This window comes from Suncus etruscus, chromosome 8 (genome assembly GCF_024139225.1).
Source record: "Suncus etruscus isolate mSunEtr1 chromosome 8, mSunEtr1.pri.cur, whole genome shotgun sequence".
Lineage (NCBI taxonomy): Eukaryota > Metazoa > Chordata > Mammalia > Eulipotyphla > Soricidae > Suncus > Suncus etruscus.
Window position 1 is genome coordinate 24,271,977 of NC_064855.1, and position 26,806 is coordinate 24,298,782.

Consider the following 26,806-nt stretch of genomic DNA (forward strand, 5'->3'; position numbering starts at 1 on the left):
TCACTTGAGCCCATCAAAATGGAGCTTGCCCCCAGCTGGAGTCCACTGGGACCCCCGAGGCCACGTTTGTGTCTCGTCAGGGGTGCTGAGCTCAGCTGTTCTTTTAAAATAAATGTCTGTCTGAGCTCATTAAAAGCTGGAGGGCAGGAGCAGAAGGCCCTGGAATATGCTTGGTGGAAACATCCCGTCAGGGAAAGGCCCATAGTAAGGAGTTGGAGCTCGTTTACCTGCTTGCTTCTCTCTCACAATGACCTTGGGACATGGACAGGTGGGCCTGCAGCCCCTTTTGGGTCTGCCTAAGCTCCTGAAGGGCGGGTTGGGATTGTCCAGTTGAGTGAAGTCATGTCTTTTTTCTTCTATGCTGTTTACTTCCCACTCAGACAGGCCCATTAAGGCAGGGTGTTCTTAAAGGAAAAAAGAAAAATGAAAAGAAAAAAGGAAAAAGAAATTTAAAAGAAAAAAGAAAAATGACCCATAAAAGGAACATTGGTCCCCGTCCTGGGTGAGCTTCTGGGGCTAAGTCCAGAAAGTTCCTCCTTCTGGCCTAAGTTGGGATTCAGGGTCCAATCACAGCTTTGTCATAATTCAAAGGGTGACAGCTGCCACCAGGGAAGGATCACACCTCCTGGCCACCCATGAGGGAACCTGAGCCTGCCCTTCTCAAGGGGACCTAAGACCCTTTTGGTCCCCAGGGAAGGACAGGTGTGGAAGGACAGCACCTCCCAGAAGCAATGTCTGCATGCAGGTGTGTGTGGTGTGCAGGAAGGGAAGGTGTGTGTGTGTGTGTGTGTGTGTGTGTGTGTGTGTGTTGTGGATGGAATTTGGGGTTTGAAAATAACTGCCCTAGGCTAAGTGTGGGCATTAGACCTTTTCCTGGGAGAGAAGGAGTAAGAAAGGGGAAGGAAAGGAGGAAAAAGAAGATAGAGAGAAGGCAAGGGAAGGAATAAGGGAGGGAAGGAAACAGAAGGAGGTGGAGAAAGGAAGGGTGGAAGAAAGAGGCAAGGAGAGAAGATAGAGGGAGAGAGATATTTCGTAAACACAGAAGCAGAGCAGTGCTCTGCCCCCCATGCAGAAGAGCTAGATTTGATGCAGACTTGACTGGGTTTTTTAAGTGGAGGAGGCTTGCTCCCAAACAGTGCTCTTGGGGGCATAAGGTCCATTCCCAGTGATATTCAGACAGACCAGCAGAGTAGGAGGTTCCAAGACTACACTCGGCAGTGCTTAGTGGACCATGCTGTTCTTGGGATCAAGCTCTGGGCCCTGAGCATAATTTCAGAGTTCAGGCCTTTCTTCTGAATAACACCTGAAAGGGGTTGGTGTTGGCACAGCTAAGGGATGTAAGAGGAACTGGGTATTTCTGAGTTTGAAACTGCTCGTGCTGCAGAATGAGTTTAAGGTGATTTGTGTTTTGGGGCCACACCTGGAGGTTTTCAGCTATTCACTGCTCTGAGCTGAGGGTGGGTCATTCCCTTTGGTGCTGAGACCAAGCATTGTTGAGAACTGAGCTCAGAGCTCTTGTACGCACAGCCTGTTCTTCAGCCCTTCGAACCTCCTTCCTATCCTCACAGGGTACGTGTTTTGGAAGAGGCTCAGGAACCATGGGGATCAAGAAGGAGAAAGAAGGAACTAAAAGGCAGAACCTGTTCTTAGCTGGAGATTTTCCCCATTTCCCCCCCACAAGAACAAACCCCTCCTAGTGCTGGCCCTGCCCTGCTGACAAGTCAGGTCACATGTAGCTAATTAGGAGGAGCCTGGTCTGGGGATGATAAACGGGGCTTCTCATTTCCATGAAGGTTTTCACAGATTATTGGAAACAGCTGTGCCTGGGCGGATGGCTGTGGAGGCCAGAGCTTGGGGGCGGGGTGCAGATGGGGAACACCTGTTAGGAGGCTAATGGGATGGGGGCGGGGAGGGAAATTTTTGCCGCCAGAGTTCTAGTCCAGCTCTTGTCTAGGATGCTGGTTTTTGACGGGGGTACAAACGATTCTAGAAGCGAGTTTCCTGTGTCCAGTGGACTCAGTGGAATAACTTATAAAGGCCCACGGAGGCGCCTGCCATGACTTTTCACATGTAATACCATGAAATTCCTCTTACTAGGTATTTCCTCAATTGTGGTTAAATAGGCATAAGGTAAAATGGACAATCTTAGCTGTGTGTGTGTGTGTGTGTGTGTGTGTGTGTGTGTGTGTGTGTGTGTGTGTGTGTGTGTGTGTGTCCTAGGATCACACAGACAGAGCAAATGCCCCCTGAGCTGCCTCCCCACATCATTTAAAAGAGCTCAGTCTGCAGTGTGAAATCAGTGATATGGTTGGTTTCCCCGCCATCCTCAGATCTTTTCATCTTCCTCACCTGAAATCCGGGCCCATCCTCAACTCCTCATCCTGCTTCCATCCCTGTCACTATTGCAAACACTCTTCTTTCTGTTCCTCTGGCTTCAATTACCCTGTTTCTTTAAGTAGAGTCAGATGGAAAATAGCCTTTGTGTTTCTGTAACTTATTCTCTCTATCTACAGCCTTACATTACATGGATATATGCATAGTATTCAACCCAGGAATAATTTTTCCACTACCAATATTTCTGGTTTGTGGTCTTTCCATACTGAAGTTTGTTGTTGCTGCTATTTTTTTTTTTTTTTTGGTTTTGGGTCACACCCGGCAGCGCTCAGGGGTTCCTCCTGGCTCTATGCTCAGAAATCGCTCCTGGCAGGCTCCGGGGACCATATGAGATGCTGGGATTCGAACCACCATCCTTCTGCATACAAAGCAAACACCCTATTGCCTTGGTATCTCTCTAGCCCCCATGCTGCTACCTTTTTTTTTTAAAAAAAATAAATTCCCACAATTACATATCAGGATCAACAAGGAGTCTTTAAAATTTTATTGTCTCTTTTTTGGTGGAGGTAACCCACTGGGGCTTGAGGTTGCTCCTAGCAGAGCTCTGGGGACTGAACCTAGGGCTGAACTGCAAAGATGTGATAACAACGCAGTCCATGCAGTTGCTTCTTTTTGGGGGGAGCGGGGTGTCATACATGGTGGTGCTCAGGGGTTACTCCTGGCTCTGCACTTAGAAATTGCTCCTGGCAGGCACGAGGGACCATATGGGATATCTGGATTCGAGCCACAGTCTCTCCTGGACCGGCTGCTTGCTAGGCAAATGCCCTACTGCTATGCTATCTCTCCGACTCTTCAAGCAGGCCGGAGAAATATTTACAATCTTCAGGCCTTGCTATTTTCCTTCAGGCTCTCACCCCTGGGCACCCCCTTCTTAAGTGTTGTTCTGAGCAAGAACAACTACATCATACTTTCAAACCAGCATTTTTCCTGAGCAGCCTTCCAGAAATGTTTTGGCCACATGGATTTTCTACTCTATGACTTTCGAGGTGAATATTTCTTTCTGGTTGATGTAGAGAGGGTCTGACTCTGTGTATATTATTATAGTCTTTTTTTTTTGAGGGTTTTGGACCATTCATTGGTGCTCCTGGCTTGGTGCTCAGAGGTGGTCCCCATAATCTCCACCATATAGCATCACTCCCTTCCCAGTGCTACTAAGACCAACTCTTTATTTACTGTATACATTGAAATCTTTCAGTCTATAATTTGTCTCTGGCTTTGTATACATATCTTTTATCCTTCCAAAATGTAAACATTTTATGTCTACCTTCTTTTCTCTATTGCTTCTGGATTTTGGCTATAAAAATCTCCAACCCTAAACTGTATATTCTGACATTATTTTCCTACCCGAAAGTACTTTTAAATATTTAAATTGTTTTAAATCTTGTTTAAAATTGTTTTAAATATTTTCTAATGAAACTGTTTAAATATAGAAAATTATGTTTAAATTACCTTAACTGTTTAAATTTAAATACAATTAAATCTTTTTGTCTTTTTTAAATGTAGGTGTTTTTTTTTTAACTTTTTTTGGCCATTCCCGGAGATAGTTAGGGGTCACTCCTGGTTCTGCACTCAGAAATTGATCCTGCAGGCTTGGGGGACCATATAGAATGCCGGGGATCGAATCCGGGTCAGCCACATGCAAGGCAAATGCCCTATCTCTGTGCTATTGCTCTGGCCCTAAATTTAGGATTAATAACATGTGAAGTATAAAACTTAAACCGTCTTTGTTTTTAGAGACATATGATCAGTTATACCTATACAATTTATTAAATAAATGATCTATTCTCCCACTATCTTGAAAGATCACCTTATCATCTATCCAATAAATTATATGGAATATAGTTCTGAAATGGTTCAATATCTGTCTCAGAGCTCTATTAGTCTTGTCTTTTAACCTTTATGCAACTAAATTTATAGTAAGCTTCATTAAAGTCATTTCTTTGGCTTTTTCTTTGTAGTTTTTGGGCCACACCTGGTGGTACTCAGGGCTTACTCCTGGGTTTGTAATCACTCCTGACCTTGCTCATGGGACCACATGTGGTACGGGGATTGGATTGGGGTCAGCCACATGCAAGACAAGCACCTTAACCCTATATTATCTTTCTGACCCAGGCCATTCTCACCTAATAGTGCTTTGCTGATGTTTTCCTTATCCCATCATACAAATGCTTTCCAGCTGTCAGTCTGTGGATGTCAGTAAGTTGAAGTAGGAGTGAGATAGGAGAGGGGCCTCACCAGGAGAATTTTGTCCCAGGCACCCAGACAGAGGCTAAAGATAGCAGTTAAGTACCGACTGTGTGTGCATCCCTAATACTGGAGCTGCGGGACCAGTCTCCCTTGGGCAGAGAATGGCCCTTCTGGTTCTCGCTCCTCTTCTGCAGACCTCCTTCTTCTACTTTGCCAAAGAGCTTTGAGAGAAAAGCTGCAGGATAAAGGAGTAAGGAACATTTGTCTTTTCCTGCTGGTGGCTGTGAGTTCACAAGGTCACCTCAACACATCTTTACCCCCTTTTAGCAGCTGCCCAACCTGAATGGGAAACAGCAGCTGAATCTGGTTTTCAGTTTTCCCAGCACTTGACGTTTCCTCCTTGCCCCCCAAAATAGGCACAGCAAGGGCTCAGTCATTTCTGCCTCCTCCAGATATGCTCCCAACCTCTGACTCCTTCCTGAATTAGTGATCCCAGGGCAGACAGAACTAGCTGCTGTTCCCTCCCTGCCCTCTCTAGAGTCTCTTACTCTTCATACCTACCTACCAATTCTTTAAACATCTTTATTTATTTATTTGGGGGAGTTTGGGGAGCCACATCTGATGGTGCTCAGAGGCTTCCCTGTCTCTCTGCTCAGGAGTGGCCCCGGCAGTGTTCAGGGGACCACATGTGGTACTGGGGAATTAAACCAGGCCTAGGTGGATGCTAGGCAAGCACCTCCTCTCTTATACTATCTCTCCAGCCTTCTTTTAAAAACATACAGACAAGGAACTGGAGAGATAGCATAGAGGTAAGGCATTTGTCTTGCATGCAGAAGGTCGGTAGTTCGAATTCTGACATCCCTATGGTCCCCCGAGCCTGCCAGGAGCAATTTCTGAGCGTAGAGCCAGGAGGAACCCCTGAGCGCTGCTGGATGTGACCCCCCAAAAAACCCAAAAAACAAAACATTTTTTTGGTTTGGGGGCACACCTTATAATGCTTACGAATACTCTGGGCGCTGTGCTCAGGGACTATACATGGTGCCAGGAGTGAACATAGAGCTCCTGTCTACAGAGCATGCCTCGGCCTGTTGAGCTATTTCTGGTATCTCTTGTCTTATTACACTTTTTCTTGTTTGTTTTTATTTTTAATTTTTTATTTCTTTTTAATTAATTAATTAATTAATTAATTTTAATTATTTATTATTATTATTATTATTATTTGGCTTTTGGGTCACACCCAGCAGCGCTCGGGGGTTACTCCTGGCTCTATGCTCAGAAATTGCTCCTGGCAGGCTTGGGGGACCATATGGGATGCCGGGATTCAAACCGTCGTCCTCTGCATGCAAGCAAATGCCTTACCTCAATGCTATCCCTCTGGCCCCAATTTTTCCTATTTCTTTTTTTTTTTTTTTTTTTGGTTTTTGGGTCACACCCAGCAGTGCTCAGGGGTTATTCCTGGCTCCAGGCTCAGAAATTGCTCCTGGCAAGCATGGGGGACCATATGGGACGCCGGGATTCGAACCGATGACCTCCTGTATGAAAGGCAAACACCTTACCTCCATGCTATCTCTCCGGCCCCTTATTTTTTATTATTATTTTTTTTTTTTTTTTTTTGGTTTTTCGGCCGCACCCGGTAACGCTCAGGGGTTACTCCTGGCTATGTGCTCAGAAGTTGCTCCTGGCTTGGGGGACCATATGGGACACTGGGGGGATCGAACCGCGGTCCGTCCAAGGCTAGCGCAGGCAAGGCAGGCACCTTACCTTTAGCGCCACCGCCCGGCCTATTTCTAATAACAATAAGGTTTTTTTATTGACATACTTGAGGGACTAAAGTTTGCAAGGATATGAAGGTTGTTGGTAGACAGCTCCCCTCCCTCATGCATCCCCAATATGTGTCTACTTGCTTCCAAAGAGCTGGTGACAATGGCCATGTAACCAAGCATCTCCTAAGAACTCTCCCTGGAGTTTTGGAAACTCCCACCTTGCTGCACCAAGAATGCAGCCATGACTGAAAATGAGGAGGCAAGAGGTTTCTTGGTTCCTGGGTTCTCCCATATCCCCAAAGCCAGGCCCACTAAGGCCTTGTTCCCCCAAACAGGCCCCAAGGCAGGGGCCTTTTTCTGCTCGTAGAAGCCCTTTGCTGATACAGGAACCTGCCTCCAGTCTCTAGAGGCCTGGAACCATTATGGTGGGAGTGCACCACCAGCCATTCCAAAATGGTCTTTATTTTTGGCCACACCCAGCGGTGCTCAGGGGTTACTCCTGGCTGTTTGCTCAGAAATAGCTCCTGTCAGGCATGGGGGACAATATGGGACACCAGGATTCAAACCAACTACCTTTGGTCCTGGATCGGCTGCTTGCAAGGCAAACGCCACTGTGCTATCTCTCCGGGCCCCCAAAATGGTCTTCTCATCCATCCTTGTGTCACGTCTTGGGCTCCATCTGGCTTAATAATTATAGTAGCAATACCAGGAGTTACAGCAGGCTGGGACATCTAAAGGTGCAAGAATATTAATTTTTTTTTTTTTTTTTTGGTTTTTGGGCCACACCCGGCAGTGCTCAGGGGTTACTCCTGGCTGTCTGCTCAGAAATAGCTCCTGGCAGGCACGGGGGACCATACGGGACACCGGGATTTGAACCAACCACCTTTGGTCCTGGATCGGCTGCTTGCAAGGCAAACACCACTGTGCTATCTCTCCGGGCCCAAGAATATTAATTTTTTTTATAATCCAATTTAGCTATTATTTTTTGGCCTCCCAAGTGGTATTCAGAGAGCCCCTCTTGGCAGTTCTTAGCCAACTGGGCCCGTGTTTCAATGAAAATGTGGTCCGATGATGCCAGAACCACCAGCACCTCTCTACCACACCCCCAGTAGTTCTTGTGGTCCCCTGTCTATTTGTGATGCTGAAAAATAGATGTGAGTTCATGCCCCCACTCCTGTGTCATCTACTAGCACTCATTTTATTTTTAACGTTCTGGGGGTGTACAACTGGCAGTATTCGGGCTTTTCCTGGCAGTGCTCAGAGGACCTTGTGGAGTCAGGAGCATAAGTGAGATCCCTGCATCAGAGCATGGATTCCCTCTGAGTCTTCTTCCCACCCGTTGGTCCCTTTGTCATCCAGACTTTCCCACAATCCAGGAGGTTTTTAAGGTACCCAAGCTAGTGAGAGGCTCTGACTGGAGGTCTCTCTTGGCCACTGGAGATCATGTCCTTGTCCAAGCTTTGGCAGGGGGCAGGGGGCTGTGACAGTGATAGCTTCCCTGCTCTTGGTGACCTGGAGACCACTGACCTCACCTCCTGCAATTTTTAAGGGAGGTGGGTACACAGATAGCAAAGTAGAGGAACATCAGCTCCATCTTTGCCCAGGAACTGAACGCCCCTAGGGGCCAGCAGAGCTTGGTCTAGTTCACTTCTACAGAAGTACTGGGGTGTCAACCAGACTTCTCCCATCTTAGCTCTGAAGACTTCAGGCGTGTGGGTCAGAACTCAACCACAATGGGCCACCCACTGATGAAGGTAGGTCAGGGGTCAGCTTTGACCTATGACCTGCTATTCCTTGATTGGTGGCCCTAGCTTGACTGGACCCCAAGTCTGCCCTCCCCAGAGTGCCCCCTGCTTTATTCTTTCCCTGGTGCTTTTAGATGGGCAACCGTAGCCAGCTCTGACAGCCCCAAAAGCATTGCCGATAGATGTTCCCATTCCATGTTAAATGATAAAGAGCAAAGAAACAGGGGTGAATGGGGCACTATGAGCCTAGCTGTGAGAGGGCTCAGAGATAAGGCAGCTGGAAGGTACCAGGGAAACTAGTCCTGGCCCTGTCTGTGGCCATGCCTCCTAGCCTCAGCCTCCCTGTCTCCCCTTTGTCCTCCATTCAAGCTCTCCTGCTTTCATCCCCCTCTTTAGCCTTCCTCATTTCCTCCCTGGTCTCCAAGGAGCAGTTTACAAAGTGACTAAGCAGTGACCCAGCTGGACCCTCAGCCCCTCTTGTCCTTTCTACCCTTCCCTCGTACAGCTGAAGGCAGTGGGAACCCATTTCCTCTCCTGGCCTGGGCCATCTACTGCCAGGGTCTCCGGGGTGATGGTCCGTGTCCGGACACAAGGAAAAGTCATTTAATTCCCCAGACTCTACTCTGGCCAGCTGTTTCTGTCCATCCACGCTCTGTTCCTCCAAATGGCTGCCTGGGTGTCAGATCTGGGGTGGACTAAAGTCTGAAAGGGAGGGTTGCAAGTAGGTGAAAAATCAGTGTTGTGAGTGGGAGACAGAAAGACAAAGGAAACAAAGATTACCTGACCCCAAGTTTATCAAGTGTCCCAGCTCTGGCATGCTGCTGTGCAAGAGATAGAAGGTTCTGGAAAGCAGGAAAGGCAGGAGTCCTGGTGCTGGTGATAAGTCCTCCTTTTTTTACTTGTCTATACCCAGTGGTACTTAGAGTTTACTCCTGGCTCTGTGCTCAGGAATCACTCCTGGTAGGCTTGAGGGACCACATGAGATGTTGAGGGTGGAACTCAGATCAGATGTGTGCAAGGCCAACTCTATCCGCTGTGTTATTGCTCCAGCACCTCTTTTTTTTTTTATGGGGCAGGAATCAAATCCAGCATCTCCCTGATGCCAGGCACTACTGCGTGAGTGGGAGCAGAGAAACCTGTTGGGGCAGGTCACGGGGTGAGGCAGGGATGACTTGGACCCCTGAGAGCTGATGCCTGCAGCCCCAAGATGTGTAGGTGTCCAGACCCAGCCTCCCTAATCTTCTCCACTCCAGTCCCATCCTATCCACCCTGCCAGATCCATGTCACTTTTGCACTAGGAACCCCATGACTGACCCTCCCAGCCTCTAGGGTCAGCAAGTACCACTGCTTGGTGCTCGAAGAGCATGCCTTGCTCTCTCTCTCTCTCTCTCTCTCTCTCTCTCTCTCTCTCCTCTTTGTTGTCTTTTCCCTGTTTTAGTTTGTTTGGTTTGTTTTGGGGCCACACCCAGTGGCGCTCAGGGGTTACTCCTGGCTCTTAGCTCAGAAATCACTCCTGGAAGGCTCTGAGGACTATATAGATTGCTGGGTATTGAACCCGGGTCCATCCTGGGCCAACAGCATGCAAGGCAAACACCCTACCACTGTGCTATCACTCCAACCCCTCTCTCTTTCCCTGTGAGAGAAACTTTCACTTATCTACCAAGACAAAGTTCCCTTGCTGGACTGACTGCCCCAAAGCCTGAGGGAGTTTTTCTTGGCCTAACACAGTGGTTCTCAAATAGTGGGGCATGCACCCCAGAGGGGGCATGAGGCTCTGTAAAGGGGGGTGGGTTTGATTTCGGCAAACACTGTCATAACAAGCTAAGCTCTGTGTTTATGTCTCTGTATGTCTCTGGAGCTGAGAGTTGCTGTGTCCTGCTTCAAACCCCGCTTCAAAAAGCTATGCATTGCAAAATGTGCTCATTGTAGCCATTAATCCAGACATCACCTCTGATTGAAAAATCAACTCAAATTATTTTATATATTTTTGTTTTGCAGGTTAAAGTTTTTTTTTAATGAAGATACTATTTACAGTCGTGTAGGGGGAGGCATGAAAAATGTTTTCTTCTTCCTAGGGGGGCATGACAGAAAATAATTGAGAAGCACTAGCCTAACATAACCTGGGATTGTTTGCTTGGTGCTGGAGTCCATCCTTTCCTTGGCACGTGGGGGCCCCAGAGAGGGATGAAGGACTGCATGTGGGCCAGATCAGTGAGACTTGTGTGATTGAGGCAAGACATAAGGAGGGAGGTTTGGCCAAACATGCCTCCTCTGTGGGTCCTGTTGAGCCTTGATTCTCTCTCTCTGGGGAACCCCACAGAGGTCCCACTTGGTGGGTCATGGCCTCTGCAGGGGAGCAGCCCCTCATGCTGAATCAGAGAGGCAAGAGCCCAGCCTCCTCTCGCGCTGAGCTGGCTCATGGGCAGCAGCAGTCACTGGACAGAGGTGGCTTCTCGCTGGTCCCAGAAGGTGTGGTTGGCTGAGAGACTGTGCCAGTGAGGGCTGGGTAGTCCAGTCCATTCTCCCACTTGCAGTGGGGATCCCAGACCCGAACTTGTGGCTCAAGCCAGGTGAATGCGAACCCTTGAAATGAGAAGATAGAGCTGCAAGGTGAGGCGTTCTGGACTGCAGAAGATGGTCCTGGCCAAGAGGTATGAGTGGGAGGCCCTGGGGTCCAGCCCATCTAAGCACCACTGTGGACCCACCAGTGCCCTCAAATACTGCTGGATATAACCCGAACAACAATGAAAATTAAAGGTTTTGGGCTTTTGTTTGTTTGAGGGCCACACCTGGCACTGCTCAGAGCTTACTCAGCCTCGGCATTTAGGGATAACTCCTGGAGAGGCTCAGGGCGCCATATAGGATTCAGGGGATAGAACCTGGGTCAGCTGAGTGCAAGGCTAATGCCCTACCTGCTATACTATCACTTCAGCCCAGAAAAGTGGTTGTTTTTGTTTTTTGTCACACTCAAGATGCTCAGTTGATTACACCTGACTCTGCATTCAGGAATTAATCCTGAAAGTGTTTGGGGGACCATATAGGATGCTGGAGATGGAACCTGGGGTCAGCCTTAAATTCCCATACCTACTGTACTGTCACTCTGGACCTCTAAATTTTTTATTATCTTTTTGTTTTTGGATCACATCTGGTGGTGCTCAGGGTTATTCCTGGCTCTATGCCCAGAAATTGCTCCTAGCAGGGTCAGGGGACCATATGGGATACTGGTAATTTAACCTGGGTTGACTATGTACAAGGCAAATGCCTTTATCTGCCATGCTATTGCTCTGGGCCCTGTTTGGTTTTTTTTTGTTTGTTTGTTTGTTTTTAAGCTAGTCAAATTGAGCAATGGGGGGTTATATACCAACTTTTGTGGTACTAACATTAATAAGTTCTGATAAACCACTGCCATTGGACCAGCCTTTTTTTTTTTTTTTTTTTTTGGTTTTTGGGCCACACCCGGCAGTGCTCAGGGGTTACTCCTGGCTGTCTGCTCAGAAATAGCTCATGGCAGGCATGGGGAACCATATGGGACATTGGGATTCGAACCAACCACCTTTGGTCCTGGATCAGCTGCTTGCAAGGCAAACGCCGCTGTGCTATCTCTCCGCCCCCCCCTTTTTAAAAATTAAGGGGCTTTTTTCTTAGATCTGTGCATCCCATAAAAATACTATATGAACTGGCACGAATGATATTTATAGCAGGGAGGGGTTTGCCTGGAATGCAGCCAACCCAAGTTGGATCCCTGGCATCTCATATAGTCAGTCCCCTGAGCCCACTAGGAGTGATTCCTGAGCGAAGAGCTAGGAGTTACCTCTGAATACCATCAGATGTGGCCCCAAACCAAACCAAACCAAACCAAACCAAAATGACATAAACTCTACATATCACTTAAAATTTTCTAGGAGTCACATGAAAATAAGTAGAAAGAAACATGAAATATTTTATTTTCCTTGACAAATCTAAGAAATTATCATTTCAACAGGTAAAGAAGCATTGCCACCTGGTCCCTACCACTTAGTGTGGGGCAAGTCAGAATCTCATTCTGTGCATTCTGGCCAGGGCTACAGCCTGTTGAGAGGCTGAGGGGTCCCCACTGAGGTCTTCTCATCTGAAAATTGCTTCTCAGGCAAGAAACTGCTGGTTCTCTAGGCCCAAATTCCCACGAGGCTGGAGGTCAGAGGTCTCTGTCTCTCATTGCCTCCATTTGCCTTTGTTCCGGGGTTTCTCTTTGACCATTTTTTCTTGCCAAACTAAAAGAATTCGCTATTGAAGGAAGAAATGTGAGAGAGACAGAGTGGGGGTGGGTCTCACAAACCGATTTACATCTTGGTCTTCATGCAGGCCTCCAGGTGGCTGGCTGCAGCCCCAAATGCTCTCCTAAATGCTGCCCAGCTTCCTTGTTCCTCAGTCAGGGGTCCGGAAATTCCATCAGCAAGACTCAGGGACACCTGATCCTCCACCCATAAATACTGACACTAGCCTGGCTGGCCTGAGGGGAGTGGGTGGGGGTAGCATGAGGGAGAAGGAGGCTAGGCCAGGTGCTGGCGGGGTGGGGTGGGGTGGAGGAGCAGGCTAAGGCTGAGGGAGTCCAGGCGGGCCCCACTACCTACCCCTATAGGGGGAGCAGAGAAAGAGGGGGAGGCATAGAGGGGAGACACAAGTAGTGGACATTGGTATTCTTGGTAACCCTCAGCATAGGAAGGGAGCTGAGAGAGACCTAGGCACCAGAGAAACTCAGGGAGCTGAGAGAGGAGGTCCATGCTCCAGGGAAGCTCAGAGCCAGCCCCTGTCTTCCTTCCCTATTGCCTCAGAGGCTGGCCAGACCCCAACTCCAGCCTGTCCCCCATAACATCCTTCTATTTCCAGCCTGTACCCTTGTCCCTCACCCATCTCCTTTCTTGGCCCCGGTGTCCCTAGAGAATGCTGCAGCTGGAAGTAGGGAATACCAGCTGGCAATGCTGAACCGGGAGAGGTCAAATGCTGTCCCCTCAGGGAATCATCCCCTGCTCATCTCCTCTAGCCAGGACCCCAGGGACAGTAGGTGGCATCAGGTACTGCAGGATCCACACTTATCAAGAGGGGCCCAGCTGTGTGTACAGGTACCCCCACTGATTCCCTCCATGGCAGTACCCACAGTGCATGCCCCCCAGTGTCATGGGCAGCAGGTAGCAGAGTATCCTGCTAGACTCCTAGTGGGTGAGGCCTGGGGCCCCTGGGCAACATGGGGAATAGACCTTGCAGCCATGGCCCTTATGGAATCTGTTGGGATCCCCTGTGTGCAGCCTCAGAAACTGGCAGGCCTATGAGTTTGGGATGGGTTGCGTGAGGGTGAATGTGGTGCCCCTCAGGCTTCAGATCAGACAACTCTTCCCGGATCTACAGATGAAGCTCGGCTTTGATACTCCATTCAGGGCAGCAAGGCCCAACCTGGTTCACCCTCCCACACTCGCCCCAGAGCACTGAGTGCTAAGGAACCAGAGTGCATGTGTCACCCCACCCTAGGCCTACTCTCAAGTTTCCATCCTCCCCCTGACATAAGGGGGTGCTGGCAGGAGGTGCCGCTGCATTGAATGCCAGGGGCCAGAACATGGCAGATTCTTGTGTTGCAGTGGTCAGGCACATGGGAGACAGTGATTCATGATATGGAGCCCAAGAGCCGGGGCTGGTGTCTGCAGGCCTGGACCCAGAGGTCCTCTACATCTTCCATGTCCTGGCCCTGAACCACGTCATGGCCCAACACCCCTGGAAGGGAAGGACACCAGGCATGGGCGGTCACCACTTCACTCCATCCTTGAGGCTACTTGCTTCAACTTCCTTCTTTTTTTTTTTTTTTTGGTTTTTGGGTCACACCCCGCAGCGCTCAGGGATTACTCTTGGCTCTATGATTACAAATCGCTCCTGGCAGGTTCAGGGGTCCATATGGGATGCCGGGATTCGAACCACCAATCTTCTGCACGCAAGGCAAACGCCTTACCTCCATGCTATCTCTCTGGCCCCAACTTCCATCTTCTTACATTGCTTTATTTCTGCTGAGCACCTTCTCCTCAGGGATGCCCATATGGAGTTTCTTCCTGTGAGGCTCCAAGATCCTGGGCCTTGGGATCAGAGATGGAGTTCAGAGGAAACAAAAGAGGAGGTTGGGTATGCTAGAGATGAAATAAGAGATGAAGGCCGTCTCTGTCTTTTGCTATCCTCTCTTTGTAGGCCTGGAGGCCTCCACCACGACCCAGGGTCCACTCCTGCCAGAGGACCACAGAGACTCCAGTAAACATCATTACAGTGACGGCACTGTGAGACCCAGATGGGGTACTCAAGAAGGGTCTGCTGAGGGTTCCAGGCTGTCCATGATGCCTGACTACCAAGGGAATGAAATCACCAGCTGCTTCTGCCCACAGAACATTCGGGGCTCATCCATGTGTCTTGCCCAGGAGCCCTCAATAAAGCAGATGTGGTGATCTTTTCAATGGCAAATGCCAGGGGAGAGGTGGACCCAGGGCCCCAAGGCTCAGGAAGGAATCTCAGGATGAGGCTCTTCAGGCCACTGTAGTGAGTGGCTTCTCTGAGAGCATTTTACTTCCAAAACTCAACTCTGTCCCCCAAGGAGGCGGCCAGCACCGATAGTGGTAGCAGCTGGGTGGGCTGGGGACTGGGCCTGCCTTTTCCCTTTGGTTTAGACTCAGTGTGAAGTCTTCCGAACCAAAGGGACAAAGTGTTCTAGACTCCAGCATCGGAGCCAGCAGTCAAAGCCGAGGCGCCACACACAGCCTCTGGCCACCAGGCCCTGGGTGGGGTGACAGGAGCTGGCTGACTGAGGACTGTAGCTGTTTCAGAACCCAGTGCCAACAGTCAGCATGACTCATTGGCTCCAAGCGCGTGTCTGAAATCTGGGTAAAGCACAAACAGGCGCTTGTGGGGCAGACTAGAATTGGGGACTCAGAGCGGCTTCCATAGGGGATCCAAATGAGAAGAAACAGCAGGAGGACCAACAGATGGTCCTGCGAGGAAGAGGGAAGTGGCACATGAGAAGGAAAAGCAACAAAAGTGAGAAGAAGCATCTGGGTCACAGAACTTTCACCCTCACTAGAAAAGGATCAGAGGTCCTGGCAGGAAAGACCATTTGAATGGGGAAAATAGAAAAAAGGTTCCATTCAGAGCATTAGATGGGAGAACAGGAGCCGAGTCTCCTCAGGGCAGACACAGTGGGTGTCAGGGATACCTCAAGTTTATGAAGTTGTTTTAGTTCTTCGGTAAAAGTAACCCTTTGTTGGGGTGGGGGGATCCTTCCAGTCTCTTCAGGCTTCTCTCCAGAGATGCTTCAGAGGTCTGCCTGCCCACACCACCCCTTGGTCAAGAATTGCCAGAAAGCGGGAACCCCTGCATCTCCACAGGTAGAACTGGAGGGGTTAACTCCCCTCTGGGACAGGAACTGGGGTTCAGGGGAGTGATCAAGATGGAGACTCCCAGGAATGTGCAGAGTGAGGCACACCCCCACACCTTCCCCAGCTAGACGGAACCAACAGGGATATGTGAGCATTTCGCAATTCCACGGGCAGCACCCGAGTACGCAGAATTTTCTTTTTAATATAAAATATCATATAAAACCCGTCAAAGCTACATCTTTTAAAATATGTACAATTCAAAATGTAAAAATACAGCTTTCAAGGACATAAAACATACTTTTCAATATGATCCAGAAAACATGCTTTGAAAGAGCAAACCCAGTTAAGCCCCAGGGATAAGATGAACTTTTCCGGGAAGCCCTGGGGTGGGGGGGTCATCTCAGAGCCAATGACTGGCCATTCACAGACCCCCAATAGAATGCTTTAAAAAAAAAAGCTGAAAGGTATTGAAACAGGCCCATGTGATGGAAGAGAGGAGTGAAGGTCATGCTTCTGGGCAGGATCTCAGAGTTCTAGGAGGAGAAGGAGCATGAGAGACTTAGAAGATCCATGAGGAAGGAATAGTTCAGGTAGGGGTGTGAGGAAGGGGAGATGGGGAGCCAGGTGGTCCCAAAGCCCAAGCCTCAGAGAGCTTTGGACAGCCCAGTTAGTGCCTCCTGGGTGCAGAGCTGTGTCTGCAGAGGACAGGAGCCACCAGCCTTGGCCTGGGTCCATCCAGCATGAACCACAGAGCTCTTGGAGAACAGTGTGGAAAAAATGGAAGGAGCTCCAGATGAGCCCGGTTTCAAAGTCAGGCTCTGTGGCTCGCCCTGGGTCTTGGGGACTTTTAAAACCTGCTTTGGGTTAATGAAAGTGAGATGCCCTGCACAGTGCCTGGGACACAGCCGCTTGGCACAAGTGATGGTGCCACCTCACACCACTGTGCGGCTTCCTAGGGAAGGACGTCAGCAGGGCATCTGCTTCTGGCGACTGTGCAAGATATGGAAGCTCAGCTCAACTTGTATCCACTTAGGGAGAACTCACAAGTCCTTGATATAAAGGCTATAATATATATTTATATATCTCAATATATAAAGGCATTTTTATAAATAAAATACAATAAAAAGGATAACACTTAAAACAGCGTTACTATGAAAATATAAATAAAGCGGTCCATAAAGAGACTGCCCTCAAGGTACTGTCATTTTCTCTTCCTAGTGGACAATTCTGATATTCAAACTCAATCTTAAAAAAAAAAATTAAACAGTTTCTGACTCATGAGACCTCCACCTCAGCTTCCTGAATCGAGGTGACTGCCTAAAAGGTCCCCCATTTCTTCCAGGGATCTTGGGGAAGCTTGGACACCACAGCACTGGCGCACATGACAAACTCTCCCATGCTGTGCCTTGGACTTTCCTTGGTGAGCCACAGAGGTGATGGGTGCACTGGTGCTCTCCGGAATAAACTACATCTGAACAACATGGAGACTAAATCCAGACTACGTCAGGCTTGGACATCAGGAAGAAGCACATGGTTCAGGGCACCCGAATACTTGGCTGTACAATGACCCAGCTGACAGTGAACACATTTCATCTGACAGTTCAATTTCTGAAATATATAGGCAGAGGCCAGTGAGTTCAGTGGCGTTCAGGGAGAAAGTTGATTAATGGAGTATTCAAGTCAATTTCATTGCAATTTCTGGGAAACTGTAAAACACAAAAACCAAAACACAAGAACATTTTTTTCATTTAAACTGGATGGACTTGATTCTACATAAAAAGAATTGTTTTCTCTTTTCTTTCCCCGAAAGGGACAAAAATCCAAAAGAGAACAGTGATCCATTAAAGCTTGACTCAAGCTATTAAACACACTCTCAGTGTGTGTTTTTTTTTTTCTTCCAATATGCGGAGAAGAGTAGGTTTCTCAAGGCTGCATGGATATTCATGTTCCCCGTGGTTTCCGTACCTCTTGAGAGGGACAACATTGTGAAAACAACTGCTGGTTCCCAACTCTACCCCATTCCTACAAATTAAGTCCTTTCTGGCTCATCTGGAAGTGAGCAAAATGCCCAGATGTGGCACCAAGAACAGGACTCTCTACAATGGGTAGAGCATATGCCATGATGGGCCTCTCGTGTTCCCCTTTCTCAAGTTGTTCCTTTCTAACTTTGCTTCATTCCTACTCTTAGAAATAGGCACACAGAGTCCCATGCAACCATTGTATGAGGGACTCCAGTTCTAAAGGAGAAGGGTTTGGAAACATTCTCTTCTCTTGGTCCAGAGCATTTTCTGTGCATTGTAATGACTTCAATCATGTTGGTGAAGCTGCTTAGGAAGTGTGCCTAGAAAATGGAATGGAGCTTGTCCTCATGGGCAGAGTGAGCTAGCAGGTAGCACCACACTTATAAAAGACACTCATCACATTCCTAAGATCGGCCTTTAGAAACAGCAAGTTACAGCCGTGGCTGATTTCAACTACAAACTCTCAGAAAGTCTGCTAAGACAACTGAAAGGCAGTCTTCCAATGGGAAACCTGAACAGCCGAGGAGATCAAGTCCCACTTGGCTGAGTCTGCCCCAGAGCTGACTCCTGGCAGGAGGAATTCCTACTGTTAAGGGGGGTGTCCCTGGAATACAAGGAAAGATACCCCTTCCTCCCCATGACTGGAACTATGTAGGACTGTTTCCTACTGAGGGTAAAGAGGAAATAGGGATAAGAGTTGTAGGATACATTCAAATGACATCACTACTACAAAAAATAAATAATGGGTCTCTGGAATTTGAACTGTAGTCCTTTACACAGTCCATCCTCAGCTCTGTTCTGGACAGTGACTGGCTTGAATCGGGAACTGGCTTGCTGTCTGCACATCCTCAGGTTTCCTGGGGTTGGTGAAGGGCGCCCGAAGGGGTATCTAAAGGAACATCAGGAGACCATGTCTTTTCTGTACAGTCCTTTGAAACGACAGGCAGAATTAGGCGATTCCAACTTAACATTTTATTCTCCGTTTCTGAATGGCCACAATTGTCTTCTGAAAAACATAAAGATTTGGGGAAGCATTATGAAATGATCAAGGTTGACTTTTTTTTTTATAAAAATCTTTAACTTTGAGTAATAAATAAGTTAAAAATATACAAAAGTAGAGCCAGGTAATGTTCCGGAAATGAGGGAGATAGATTAAGTGGTTTAAGATAAAGCCAAACTCTCACGAACAGTTATATAAGTTGATGTGTTAAAGTAAATTCTTTAATGCCCCAAATCTTTTTTTTTTTGTTTTTTGTTTTTGTGTCACACTTGGTGGCGCTCAGGGGTTACTCCTGTCTCTATTCTCAGAAATTGCTCCTGGCAGGCTCAGGGGACCATATGGGATGCTGGGATGCAAACCACTGTCCTTCTGCATGCAAGGCAAATGTCTTACCTTCATGCTATCTCTCCAGCCCCAGCCCCGAATCTTTTTTCAAAATACAGTAATATAGAGCCGGTGAGGTGGTGCTAGAGGTAAGGTGTCTGCCTTGCAAGCGCTAGCCAAGGAAAGACCGCGGTTCGATCCCCGGCGTCCCATATGGTCCCCCCAAGCCAGGGGCAATTTCTGAGCGCTTAGCCAGGAGTAACCCCTGAGCATCAAATGGGTGTGGCCGAAAAAATCAAAAACAAAAAAACCTTAGGGGTGGTGAGGTGGCGCTAGAGGTAAGGTGCCTGCCTTGCAAGTACTAGCCAAGGAAAGATCGTGACCACAATTTGATTCCCCGGTGTCCCATATGGTCTCCCCAAGCCAGGGGCAATTTCTGAGCACTTAGTGAGGTGTAAATCTGAGCATCAAACAGGGATGGCCTGAAAAACCAAAACTAAAAAAATATGAAATATCTTTATTTAAGCACCATGATTGTAAACATGTTTGTGGTTGAGTTTCAATCATAAAAAGAGTACCCCCTTTTAGCAGTGCACATTCCTACCACCAATGGCCCCATCTTTTTCCTCCCCCATTTCCTGCCTGTATTACCATGCTGTTTTAATGATTATTGTTTTGTAGTACAATTTACATTGGGGAAAGTGATGCCTCTCATCTTCTTTTTCCTAGGGTTGCTTTAGCTATTCATGGGTGTTTATTGTTCCAAATAAATTTCAGGAGTGTTTGATCCACTACTTTGAAGAATGTCATGGAGGAACTACATTAAATCTATACAATGCTTTGGAGAGTATTGCCATTTTAATGATGTTAATCCTCCCAATTCATGAGCAGCATACAGGTTTCCATTTCCATGTGTCCACTTATTTCTTGAAGCAGTGCTTTGTAGTTTTCTTTATAGAGGTCTTTCACCTCTTTATTAAGTTGACTCCAAGGTATGAGAGTTTCTCTGGCACTAATGTGAATGGGATTTTTTTTTAATGCCCATTTCTTGCTGTTTTGATAACTATTGCTTTGTAATACAGTTTAAAATTGGGGCAAGTATGCCAAATGTTTTGGAATAAAGACAGACCCTCAGATCAGTGGAATTGGCTTGAGTACTCAGAGAATGTTTCCCACACATACAATCACCTAATTTTTGATAAAGGAGCAAGAAATCCTAAATGGAGCAAGGAAAGCCTCTTCAACAAGTGGTGTTGGCACAACTGGTTAGCCACTTGCAAAGAAAAGCAACCTCAGATCCCCAGCTAACACCATGTACCAAGATAAACTCCAAATGGATTCAAGACCTTGATATCAGATCTGAAACCATAGGGTAAATAGAACAACACATAGGTAAAACACTCCATGACATTGAAACTAAAAGGATCTTTAAGGAGGAAACAGCACTCTCAAAACAAGTGGAAGCAGAGATAAACAGATGGGAATATATTATGCTGAGAAGCTTCTGCACCTCAAAGGAAATAGTGCCCAGGATACCAGAGCCACCCACTGAGTGGGAGAAACTATTCACCCAATACCCATCAGATAAGGAGCTAATCTCCAAAATATACAAGGCACTGACAGAACTTTATAAGAAAAAACATCTAACCTATCAAAAAATAGGGAGAAGAAATGAACAGACACTTTGATAAAAAAGAAATACAAATGGCCAAAAGGCACATGAAAAAAATGCTCCACATCACTAATCATCAGAGAAATGCAAATCAAAACAACTATGAGGTACCATCTCATGCCACAGAGATTGGCGCACATTACAAAGAATGAGAACAAGCAGTGCTGGAGGGGATGTGGAGAGAAAGGAACTCTTACTCACTGCTAGTGGGAATGCCATCTAGTCCAATCTTTATGAAAAACAATATGGAGATTCTGCAAAAAACTGGAAATTGAGCTCCCATACGATCCGGCTATACCACTTCTAGGGATATATCCTAAGAACACAAAATTCCAATACAAAAATCCCTTCCTCACACTTATATTCACTGCTGCACTATTTACAATAGCCAGACTCTGAAAACAACCAAGATACCCTTCAACAGATGAATGGCTAAAGAAACTTTGGTACATATACACAATGGAATATTATGCAGCTGTCAGGAAAGATGAAATCATGAAATTTTCCTATACATGGATGTACATGGAATCTATTATGCTGAGTGAAATAAGTCAGAGGGAGAGAGATAGAAGCAGAATAGTCTCACTCATCTATGGGTTTTGAGAAAAATAAAAGACATTTTTGCAATAATTCTTAGAGACAAAAAAAGACAGGAGGGCTGAAAAGTCCAGCTCATGACATGAAGCTCACCACAAAGAGTGATGAGTGCAGTTAGAGAAATAACTACATTGAGAATTATCATAACAATGTGAATGAATGCGGGAAGTAGAAAGCCTGTCTAGAGTACAGGCGGGGGTGGGGTGGGGAGGAGGGAGATTTGGGACGTTGGTGACGGGAATGTTGCACTGGTGAAGAGGGGTGTTCTTTACATGACTGAAACCCAACTACAATCATATTTGTAATCAAGGTATTTAAATAAATATATTAATAAAAAATTCATGGAGAAAGAAAAAAATGTTGTGAAGATGGCTCAGAGGGCAGAATGCATGTACTGTAATATGGAATATTGTACCATGACTCTCCGAACCACTGGAAGGAATCCCCAAGCAGTGAGCCAGGAGTATCCATCCTGCTGAGTACCTTTGGATATGACCCCCAACAAAACACAAAATAAAAACACCAAAAACACAATCAAAAGGGGCTAGCAGGAAATGATCAATGAGATCAATGAGAATCAAATCAAATCAAATGAGAATAAAATCATCAATCACAGTTGTCGTGTGGATCAAAAAGCAGGATCCATCAAACATGCATGCAGGAAATGCACATCTGATATCAAGACAAACACACATGAATAGCGAAAGACTGGATATTGATAGCTAAAAACAGAGAGGAAAAAACAAGGACTACTCTATAGGATAGAGACACTATAGTTTATATACTCAAAGGAAACTACTCAGCTATTAAACAAGGATGAAGCTGGGCCAGAGCAATAGCACAGTGGTAGAACAGCATTTGCCTTGCACATGGCCAAGCCAGGATGGATCTGGTTTTGATTTCCTGCATCCCATATGGTCCCCCGAGCCTGCCATGAGTGATTTCTGAGCACAGAGCCAGGAGTAACCTAAGCACCACTGCCGGGTGTGGCCCCACCCCAACCCCCTGTTGCTTTTGAAATAACATGAATAGAACCTGGATTGATTAGGATATGTTATTTTTCAGGAAGTAGAAAATCATACTCATATGAGGAATATAACCAAAGTAAACAAATGGGTCAAATACAAGAGAAATAACTCTAGAATGCCTGGGGAGGTCTATGGCAGGGATACTGTAATGTCTGAAACTGGTAGTGGGGGTGGATGGTGTGGTTGGTCACACACACATACACACACACACACACACACACACACACACACACACACACTGTGGTTGGTCACACACAGAGCAAAGCTTTGAAGGGAAATCAAAGGAATCGAATTCAGAGGCGCACAATGCGTCCCTTACCCAGGTCACACTCTGCCATATCTTCCAAGCTATCAGAGCGGATCTCATGTCTGCTGTACTGACAGCAAGTCTGTTGAATGGGTCTTGGTGCCACTTCATCATCCTGGACTTGTTCCTCAGGTGCCTGGCCACAGGTGGGGACCTCAGGGGCCAGACATCCAGGCATCTTCAAGTGAGCCAGTGGCTTCATTTCCAGACCTTCCTGAGGACAAGGTGCTTCCACTGGGACCACAGCAAGGGGGCTGCTGTTGAAAGTGCTACTGGCTTTGGTGAAACACCTGCAAGACAGATACACAGTTTGTGGAGAAATTAATAAATGACACACACAGCAATTTAAACACACCGGAAGATCTTAATTATTTTTAAATAACCAAATGATTCACTATGATTTTAAATACCAAGATGGCAAACAGTCTTGGTTTTTTTGTTTGTTTGTTTTGTTTTTGGGTCACAGCCGGCGGTGCTCAGGGGTTACTCCTGGCTGTCTGCTCAGAAATAGCTCCTGGCAGGCACGGGGGACCATATGGGACACCGGGATTTGAACCAACCACCTTTGGTCCTGGATCGGCTGCTTGCAAGGCAAACGCCGCTGTGCTCTCTTCGTCCGGGCCCCAAACAGTCTTGTTTGATTGGTTTCCCAAGTCCAGGCATATGTGTTTCCCATACCACCAACAAGCAATTAATTCTCAGACCCCAGCTGGATGTTTGAGAATCCAACTCAGGTCTTGTACTATCTCCCTGTGAATAGGAAGTGGGTGCAGTTTGTTAAGGTGACTGTTGCCAAACATGTATCTTCTGACCAAGTGGCTCCCATGCCCTCCACCTCCACAAAAGGACTTTAAGTCTCTAGCTGTTTACAGAACTCAGAGGAATGCTGACTAGATCACTGATGGGGGAGAAGAGGAATATAACCAGGATGTCTGGAGAAGAGAAACCCTGGCTTCTCCTAGTTCTGTGCTCAGAAATTGCTCCTGACAGGCATGGGGAACCATATGGGATGCCAGGATTTGAACCACCATCCGTCCTGGGTCTTCTGCATGCAAGACAAATGACCTACCACTGTGCTATGTCTCTGGCAGTATATATATATATAATTTTTTTGTTTTTTTTGGTCACACCCAGCAGCGCTCAGGAGTTCCTCCTGGCTCTACACTCAGAAATCGCTCCTGGTAGGCTCGGGGGACCATATGGGATGCCGGGATTCGGGATTCGAACCACTGACCTTCTGCATGCAAGGCAAACGCTTTACCTCCATGCTATCTCTCCGGCCCCTTGAATATATTTTTAATGACTACCTTACAATTACTGTCTGCACACTGTTTTATTCAGGGTCTGTTTCTATTACTTATTTGAGTGAGGTTCATATACATGATTATCAGAGGTGCTACTTCCTAACTGTGTTGCCTACCCAGGATTGCACCCCTTTGTTGTGGTATATACACAGACCTAGTTGTTGTGTGGTGGGAACTGCTTGTAGACAGTGCAGTTACTAGGCACAAGCAGTAGGTTTAACAGGATCATGAAGGCACATGTGACAGTACCAGGGACTGAACTTGTGACCCTATGTTTGTAAAGCAAAAGTCTAAGCCACTGAGCTGGACCTTTTTGTGTGTGTATGTGTGTGTGTGTGTGTGTGTGTGTGTGTATGTGTGTGACCACATCCTCTACCTTACCACAAAAGTTCCTTATAATCTTCTTATAAATAATAAAATCACACAATTAAAGTAAGATACAATTGAAACATGATCTCAAAAGGCAAAGCACTTAAGAATGAAGCTTTAGGGGCCTGAGAGATAGCATGGAGGTAAGATGTTTGCCTTTCATGCAGAAGGACAGTAGTTTGAGTCCTGGCATCCCATATGGTCCCCCATGCCTGCCAGGGGCGATTTCTGAGCATAGAGCCAGGAGTAACCCCTGAACACTGCTGGGTGTAATTAAAAAAAAAAAGAATGAAGCTTTAAATGATGGCATTTTCCAAAGGCTTCATTTGCCTTAGTCTACTGTCCACAGTTGTCTCAGACTTTACATTAACAAAATCCTGAATAAAACACACAGAAGAAAAAAAATACCATATATATCTACTTGGCGGCAAAGGTCACTGAGAAGAAACAGGAAGAAAAGGACATATAATTAAGAGACATATCCACACAAGAGAAATAACTTTATAAAACTCAACAAATCACATAGCCTTAAAATACAATATATTTCCCTCCAGCCCTTAGAAGAAACAGTACAAGGATACAACATTCAAAATCCAAGATTTATTCATTTATAGCATTAATTGCTAGCACTTATTAGCACTGAGCATTCATTTCAATTCTGTCCTTTTCATTTCTGGCATTCTACTAATGGATGTATTTTCTTTAGTTTCTCTCCAGTGCATTTTCTTTTTTGTTTTTTGGTTTTTGGGTCACAGCCGGCGGTGCTCAGGGGTTACTCCTGGCTGTCTGCTCAGAAATACCTCCTGGCAGGCACGGGGGACCATATAGGACACCGGGATTCAAACCAACCACCTTTGGTCCTGGATCAGCTGCTTGCAAGGCAAACGCCGCTGTGCTATCTCTCCGGGCCCTCTCCATTGCATTTTCAGACAGAATTTCCTAGTTAATAAACTGACTCCTCTCCACAGTCTGGTCTGTGTCGATCCAATAGGTTTTCTATTCCAGCTGTACTTTTTTTGTTGTTTGTTTTATGGGCCACACCTGGTGACACTCAGGGGTTACTCCTGGCTATGCACTCAGAAATCTCTCCTGGCTTGGGGGACCAGATGGGACTCTGGGGGATTGAACCGCAGTCCATCCTAGGCTAGCTCGGGCAAGCCAGATGCCTTATTGCTTGTGTCACTGCTCTGGCCCCTCCAGCTGTACTTTTTAGCTTTAAAATTTACTTGGTTCTTTTCTATAGTTTGTATTTCTTTGCTGGAATATGCACAGGTAAACCATTTCTTCCTTTAAATCCCTGAATAGATTTATAATGACTGCTTTAAAATTATTATTTGCTCACTGTGACACCTGGGTCATCTCATGGTCTACTTCTGTTGACTCTTTTCTTTTGCTGTTATCACATCTTCAGATTTCTTCACAGCAGAGTCATTTTTCTTGCTGCACCCCCTGTCCCCACTTTCTAATTGTCATATTAGCTTTCATTTAAACTCAATCTATCCTATGACACCTTTTTATTTAAGGAAGGGGGCACACCTGGCTGTACTCAGGAATCACTTCTGGTGGTGCTTTGGGAAGCATATTTGCTGAACCTTACATCTGAGCATGCAAAGTAAGTAACTTATTATTGTTCTGTTTCTCAAGTCCAATACTTTCTATTTTAGACATTTACTCCAAACCAGAAAATGCTCTAAGGTAAAAAGTCTATAAACATATGTCATCCACTGTCATTCAAGGTTATACCTATCAGTTTCTGTCTAGTCTCCCTCTCCAGAACTTTAAACTCTCCAGATTTCCTTATTACTTGCAAAGATGATGATACTATTCAACTTCTAACAAAAGCTGTACCTCAAATATATATATATTAATTTCTAAAACTGAAAGTAAGAAAAATTTGGAGAATACACTTTGCTTTGGACAAGTATGGTTGAAAACATAGTATTGATCAAAGTAGGTTGGTGATGGAATACAAATAGAATTCTTTGGATTTCCCATCCTTGAAACAGAGAAGGAATGTCCTCGAGTCACATGAAAATAAGTGAAAGGAAGGTGAGGCAACTGATACTAGCAGCTCTGTAGGTTTGACTTATTTGAAAGATCAAATGCTGAGAATGAAGATCTGAGCCTGAAAGAGAATAAGATAACTGTAAATTTACAAAAACTCTTCAATTTAAATAAATCGAATTTAAATTTCAAATAGAGAAGCATACTCACTATACTTTTAGTGGAGTTTGGAGATCAGGTGATCTGAAAGGAAAGGAAAACATGTTGAGTATTCAGTTGAGTGCATTATTACCTAATAAGATTATAATTTTTAACTTTTAATAATATTAACATGTAGTATTATGTACCTGATTTAAATAAAAACCTAATTGTTCCCATGCATGCTTTATAGAAGTATCAAGCAAGAAACAGTAGTAGTGAAGAAGTGTGAGGAAGCCCAAACCAAAGCTCTAAGACTAAAAGGATCATGCTTCCAGGAGAGTATGACATCCCTAACTTGTTCTGTTACTTATATCCCTAAATGTTGAGCTTTAACATTTTCCTGGAGATGCCATCAAGGGTGAGCACTTAGAGCCACTAAAAAATGTCCATGTTGAGAGTAGTTAGTCAGAAGGAGAGAGGCAGATACAGAATGATTTCTCTCATGTATGGGATACAAGGAAATGAAGTGGGGATATAACAAGTGCCCAAAGCCAGCAGGAACTGAGTACTG

At 46.1% G+C, this 26,806-nt stretch overlaps 1 protein-coding gene across 1 annotated transcript in view; it reads right to left on the reverse strand.

Annotated features, from left to right (window-relative positions):
• Nucleotides 1-18,180: 18,180 nt before the first annotated feature.
• The window catches only part of CDON (cell adhesion associated, oncogene regulated), a 103,841-nt gene continuing 95,215 nt past the window's right edge, over nt 18,181-26,806 (reverse strand). The window contains exons 19-20 of the mRNA XM_049778912.1: nt 22,430-22,707; nt 18,181-18,495 (exon numbers count right to left, since the gene is read on the reverse strand). Of these exons, the coding sequence (XP_049634869.1) occupies nt 18,338-18,495; nt 22,430-22,707 (436 nt within the window). The 3' untranslated portion in view covers nt 18,181-18,337. The remainder of the gene's footprint in view (nt 18,496-22,429; nt 22,708-26,806) is intronic.